This window comes from Papaver somniferum, chromosome 10 (assembly GCF_003573695.1).
Source record: "Papaver somniferum cultivar HN1 chromosome 10, ASM357369v1, whole genome shotgun sequence".
Lineage (NCBI taxonomy): Eukaryota > Viridiplantae > Streptophyta > Magnoliopsida > Ranunculales > Papaveraceae > Papaver > Papaver somniferum.
The window spans coordinates 149,292,781-149,299,150 of NC_039367.1; the positions used below are offsets into that span (position 1 = coordinate 149,292,781).

The following is a 6,370-nucleotide window of genomic DNA, read 5'->3' on the forward strand; positions in this document are numbered from 1 at the left end:
GGAAGCAGATGGGTCTATAAAGTTAAGACCAAGTCAGATGGTGAGTTTGAACGATGTAAATCACGAGTTGTTGCAAAAGGTTATAGAATAGAGTATGGTGTTGACTATGAAGAAAAATTTGCACCAGTGGCCAGAATGGTTACAGTTCGTACATTACTTGTTGTTGCTGCATCACGACAATGGGGGCTTCATTAAATGGACGTGAAAAACGCTTTTCTTCATGGTGAGTTACAAGAAGAGGTTTACATGCAACGTCCTCCTGGTTTGCCTCATGAACCTAATCAAGTATGTAGGCTTCGACGGGCATTATATGGACTCAAACAAGCACTTTGTGCTTGGTTTGATAAGTTTAGCAGTGCAATTCTCCAGTATGGCTTTACACAAAGCTTCTGTGATTCAGCTATGTTCGTCAGATCGTCAGAAAAAGGAATTGTCATTCTTCTCTTGTATGTTGACGAAATGGTTATTACTGGCAGTGACCTACAAGGTATTACTGAACTCAAATCATACCTCAGTGACTGTTTTAAGATGAAATATCTTGGATCTTTAAGTTACTTTCTTGGCATTGAAATTGGCATGTCACCAACTGGTTATTTCATATCACAAGTCAAATATGCATCTGAGATTCTACAGCGTGCAGGGCTGTCTGAAAATAAGGTAACTGACACACCTCTTGAATTGAATGTAAAATACAGTCCTACAGATGGACTCTATTGTATAATCCAACACTGTATCGTCAACTAGTAGGGAGTCTAAATTACTTGACCATTACGAGACCAGACATAAGTCATGCAGTTCACATAGTCAGTCAGTTTATGTCTGCTCCAAGGTCTACATATTATGCAACTGTTCTCAGAATTCTAAGATATATCAAAGGGTCTCTTCATCAAGGTCTGTGTTTCTCATCCAAGTCTGATCTCACTCTTCAAGCTTACTCAGATTCCGATTGGGCTGGGGATATTATAGACAGAAAATCTATTACAGACTACGGTATGTACTTGGGAGACTCATTGATTTCATGAAGAAGTAAGAAGCAAAGTCTGGTTTCTCGTTCAAGTGTTGAAGCAGAGTATAGAGCTCTTGCTCACACCACATCTGAACTCATTTGGTTGCGGTGGCTTCTTTGTGATATGTGAGTTCAAATTTCTGCTCCTACACCACTGTATTGTGATAACAAGGATGCTATTCTAATTACACACAATGATGTCTTCCATGAACGTACAAAACATATCGAGATAGATTGTCATTTTACTCGTCATCATTTTAAGAAAGGTACAATCACTCTTCCACATGTCAAATCAGAATTTCTAGCGGCTCATCTTTTCACCAAGACTCACTCTGCAGCTCGTCTTCGATTCTTAATTTCCAAACTCAAGATGTGTACTCCACCACTTTGACATTATATATGGTCAAGATATTATATATCTTGACGTTATTATGTTGTAACTGCATATATATTCTTGATGTATATATCCTAGATATTGTTAGGTGTATCTTTTATTTTCCTTATCTAGTTGTGTAAAGTTGTATAAATCAGGCCATTGCCTATGAATGAATACACAGAGAATTATTCTCACAATTACATTAGAATCTCTATGCTCATGTTTATCAGCTGCTACCTTGAACTACACTTCTTTATCAAAGTACTCGAGTGGAATCTCCGGCAACCTAGCCACCCCACTGTCTTCTGAATTGATGCTTAAGATGGCTTGAAATTTGTAGTCCATCTTCTCTAAGAGAGATGTCTGCCATTAATAAACCACGGCCCTTCAAGCAGAGCATGCTTGGAATCCTCTGGCCTTTCAAATTTGAACATGAAAAAGTCACACCCCATACCTAAAACTTGCTTCTTTCCTTAAGTAATATATTTATTTTATCTCAATCGACAATACATATCTGATTCACGAGGAAATTTTTCAGTTGCACTACACACAAGGACATGAGGCCATATCCATAATTGAGAAAAAATGAGGAACTTTCTTTGGGGTGGGAGTAATTGTTCTCATTTGATCAAATGGGACATTGTTTATGCTGATAAAGAAAGGAGAGGGATGGAGGTGCTTAATCTGAGATTTATGAATATTCCTCTTCTTGCAAAATGGTGCTGGAGATTTGGTGTTGAGAAGACCCAGTTTTGGTATAAACTGATTGTAGAGAAATATGGCTGTGAGGTTTCTAATTGGGTTCCTGCAACTGTAAATTCTCCTTATGGAGTTTCATGTTGGAGGTCAATCGCTGAGGCAAGTGAGATGGTCAATAATAATTCAACATTGAGCATTCATTCAGGAGAGATGATATCCTTCTGGCATGACAAATGGATTGGTAATACTTCTTTTGCTAAGAATTTTAATCTTCTTTATAAGTTGGACAATATGCAGTTTGGGAATTTGGCTGATCATATTTCTCATGATGGTTCTTGGAAATTTAATTTCAAAAGAGCTATGAATGGTTTAGAGGTTCTTCAGTTTGCACACCTTCTTACTATTATAGGTAGTAACCCACCTACTACAGACAACCTGCCTGACACAAGAAGGTGGACTTTACATCCATCTGGATGCTTCACAGTCAAGTCACTTTACAAGGCTTTTACTGTTGCAGAGGGTATAACTGATTTCCCGCATCAATTTGTCTGGGAAATTAGTATCCCACCTGAAGTCAGTTTCCTTCTCTGGTGCGCAGTACATGGTAAATTGAATTCCAAAGATATGTTGAATCACAAAGTTATGGACATTTATAGTTCTTGTATTCTTTGTGGAGATAGTTCTGAATCTCAGGAGCATATTTTGCTACACTGCAAGGTTGCAAAGTTCATTTGGAATGCTGTGACTCCAAAATGTCATTGGGTGTGGGTGTTTCCAGAAAATTTGTTCTCTTTTGCTCATACTTGGCATAATAATCAGCTTTCTCACTCTGGAAGGGTGGTGTGGGATTTCATTCCGGCGGCAGTAATTTGGGTTTTGTGGAGAGAAAGAAATTGTAGAACCTTTGAGGAAAATTACAAGTTCAAGACAGACCAGGATTTAGCTATTGACGTAAAATCTTTGGTGCTTTCGTGGGCAACTGCTTGTGGGAAGAGAGTTCATCTGAACTTCTCAAATATTGTCTCACAATGGGATACTGTTTTCTCTTGATGTTTTGTTTTTGTTTTGCATCTGCTTCTTTATAGTCTATATTTTGTAGACTTTTGTACATTCTCTGATCTTTAATAAAATCTTCTCTTCTGATCAAAAAAAAATAAAAAAGGCCATATCCATAATTTATTATAGAAATATTTAATAAAACTCATAAAAACCAATTATTTGTAATCATACTAAACAGAGAGAATTATTTAATAAATTCATAAAAACCAATTATTTGTAATCATACTAAACAGATGGAATAATTTATTTATGCTTCATAAAAAGAGGAGAGAATTATTCACAATGAATAGTTTCAACACATCCTTTCTCCACTTCTTTTTTTCCTTTCCCTTGTTCACACAGACTTCACTGTGATCGTTATCTTTGTCTTTCTTTGGTTTTGGCAAATAATTTTTGCTTAGGCCTTGTATTATAGCCTTCGCACCATCAACAAATCTTCTAACCACTTCAGCTGCTGGAACAATATCATTTACAAGATCCACTCCTTGTCCCGCATACAGTACCATATCCTCTAAGTTGCCGGTAGTAGTACGGTTCATTACTTGACCGGAGAATCTTCGAAGAACTGCCTCCTGCACATTTCACCAAATAATTTTTATTAACAAAACTGATAAACTGGAAGCTTATAAGTAAGAGTTTGCGTTTATAAGCTACCAGGATGTCTAGCTTATCATGAATAAGATTGTACAACGACCAATTCTGTTTCTACAAATCTGTTTAGTTTTTCGCCGAAAAAAAAAAAGGTTTACCTTCTCAAAAAAGATGCTCTTCCCAACTATGGGTTGATAGTTGTCATTTTCTACAAAGTCAGGTGCATCTTTCCATTGCTCATAGAAGGGTGTACGCATGCAACGTACGTCTGCTTTCCAATTGAAACGTTCGTATAAGTCCGTACGATCCGTCTGCTCTTCGTTGTAGTGAAGTAGTTGTTGTTTATAGTAGTCCTGTGCATACGCTTCCTTTGTACCTATAAACCTATTCAAATTACGTGGGGGAGTGAATATAAAGAAGAGTAAGAATTGCATGATGATGATCATCATAATTAATAAGATAAATAGGGGTACGCACAGTTATAACGTACCTTGTACCTACAGCCACACCCTGAGCACCTAGTGCAAGAGCAGCAACGTATCCCCGGGCATCGGCAATCCATCCAGCAGCTACCACAGCAATATTTCTGTTCCCAACAGCATCAACTATTCTCGGCAATAAAGCCGTCAATGAAACCTACATATAAATTCAACTGAACGCTTCAGATGTACGTAGTTGAACAAATTATTTTCTTTTAGTTGGTAATGTAATTTATCCAAGTGCGTGTCAAATTAGTCATGGTTATAAATATCCATGTACTGCTCTATTGTGGCCTTTGTGGATTTGATCTTTGTCGTTACTTAACTGTACCAACAACATGACCACCAGCCTCGGAACCTTGAGCTACGATACAATCCACTCCTGCAGCTATTGCCCTTTCAGCTGCCTTCACTGATCCAACCTAAATCCAATAATGATACAGCAGTTAGAAATTGTGTACAAATTAGAGGTCTATTGGGAGTTCTGTAATTATCGAACTGTAGGAATCAACAGCAAGTCAAGAAAAGCTAACAGCAAGTCAAGAAAAGCTCTTCTGGTGAAAGCTCTTTCGATCGACGTTGCTCTCAAGTCTTGGCCTAGACCTAACGGCAAGTCAAGAAAAGATTTTGTAGTGAAAGCTCTTCCAGCAGCAATCATTTGGACCGTGTGGAAAGAAAGAAACAACCGAGTATTCAAAAACAAGTCACGGGCGATTCCTAAACTCATTGAAAAAATCAGATTAACGACTGCTTATTGGTTGTACCTTCAACCTTCTTTCAAAGGGATGTAATTCATGCTAAAGTGGAAAGACGTCGTGTTCGAACCTCCCTGATTTTGTCTTTTCAGTTCAGTTTGGTCTAGTTGCGAGGAATCTCTCGTTGTTGTGCTTGTTTTGTTTTTGCTATTGGTTCATTGCTTTTGGGTGGATTCACTGTCTTTTCTTTTGGTCCGAGATAGTTTGTGTCTTGTGTTCATGCTTTGTGAACATCTTTCTCTTTTCTTAATAAATTTATTTACCGGTAAAAAAAGAGAAAAAAACCCAATAACTTTAGGCACAAAACGAAATCTCAAGCACAGTTTTTGACTTGATATATTAAAGTCTAGGATATTAAATAACCCAACCATGTGGGACTAATAATCCCAACACGCCCTCTCACTTGTATCCTCGGCGGGTCTTACAAACACCTGGACAATTAAATCGGGTGACGCGGAGTAAAGGTCCGGTCAACTGATTCGACACAAATAGCCTGCTCTGATACCATATTAAAGTCTGCGGGCATCCAACTCAAAACAAATTGGCAATGAATGGAGAGGCCCTAATAAATTATAAATCGCAGGATCTTAAATAACCCAACCATGTGGGACTAATAATCTCAACATGATATTAATACCTGATGGATGACCTTAACACCGTGTTTATGAGCTTCATCAACCATTTCTTTAGGGAAATTTCCCCAGTATACTTGTAAGCAAGCCAATTTCTCATCAAATATTGCTCTGATTGTTTTGGTTTGCTCAAACTCTAACAATATCCCAGCTCCAAATGGTTTATTCGTCAGTTTCCTTGTATCATTTATGACTTTCACTGTCACTTCATAATTGTTCTGCAATTCATCATTTCAAAACAATAAATCATATTAAGGAAAAAGAAAATTTAAATATGGGTATGTAGGCAAATCATGGATACGATTTTTTTTTTTTTTTATGAAGATTAAGTTTGAGAAAGAGATCATACAACAGGGCTAGCAATGAGTCCAATACCCCCGGCATTGGCGACAGCAGCAACAAGTTCAGGTCCAGCAATATCAACACCCATTGGTGCTAACATGATCCCTGTTTCAAACCCTAGAATCCCTCCAAATTTCATGTTTGTTCTCTTTTTTTCCCCCTTGATAATACAAGTTTTGATTCGTTGACCGTTTAGCCTAGAAGCTAGCTACTACTTCAGCACTATTAATGTGTTCAAAAATTCTTGCCAAACCGTGGAAAGAAACTACACAGAAACCGGGTACACACGGGCAGCCTTTAAATGGGACACCTGCTATTCTTCACCAGCGGGGCCCGCCAATTTTCTGTGTCTGGACGGTTTCTGTTTAGTTTTTTTGACGGTACGTGCAGCATTGCTGTAATGTGTTTGTCTTCCTTCTATCTCTATTGTG

At 37.9% G+C, this 6,370-nt stretch overlaps 1 protein-coding gene across 1 annotated transcript; it reads right to left on the reverse strand.

The window, feature by feature from the left end:
* Positions 1-3,394: 3,394 nt before the first annotated feature.
* Positions 3,395-6,078, reverse strand: LOC113316498 (nitronate monooxygenase-like). The gene is made up of 6 exons (XM_026564665.1): positions 5,947-6,078; positions 5,603-5,815; positions 4,537-4,632; positions 4,222-4,367; positions 3,890-4,115; positions 3,395-3,712 (listed from the first exon to the last, which is right to left on the reverse strand). The coding sequence occupies exons 1-6, from the start codon at positions 6,076-6,078 to the stop codon at positions 3,395-3,397; spliced, it is 1,131 nt and encodes a 376-aa protein (XP_026420450.1).
* Between the last annotated feature and the right edge of the window lie 292 nt (positions 6,079-6,370).

Bases quoted from the DNA above. Each gene is read 5' to 3' on its own strand.
- LOC113316498 (XM_026564665.1), bottom strand. From the start codon at position 6,078: ATGAAATTTGGAGGGATTCTAGGGTTTGAAACAGGGATCATGTTAGCA. The intron at 4,368-4,536 runs GTTAAGTAACGA...ATTTATATGTAG, and splicing joins GTGGTCATGTTGTTGGTACA to GTTTCATTGACGGCTTTATT. The intron at 3,713-3,889 runs GTAAACCTTTTT...TGAAATGTGCAG, and splicing joins AGAGCATCTTTTTTGAGAAG to GAGGCAGTTCTTCGAAGATT.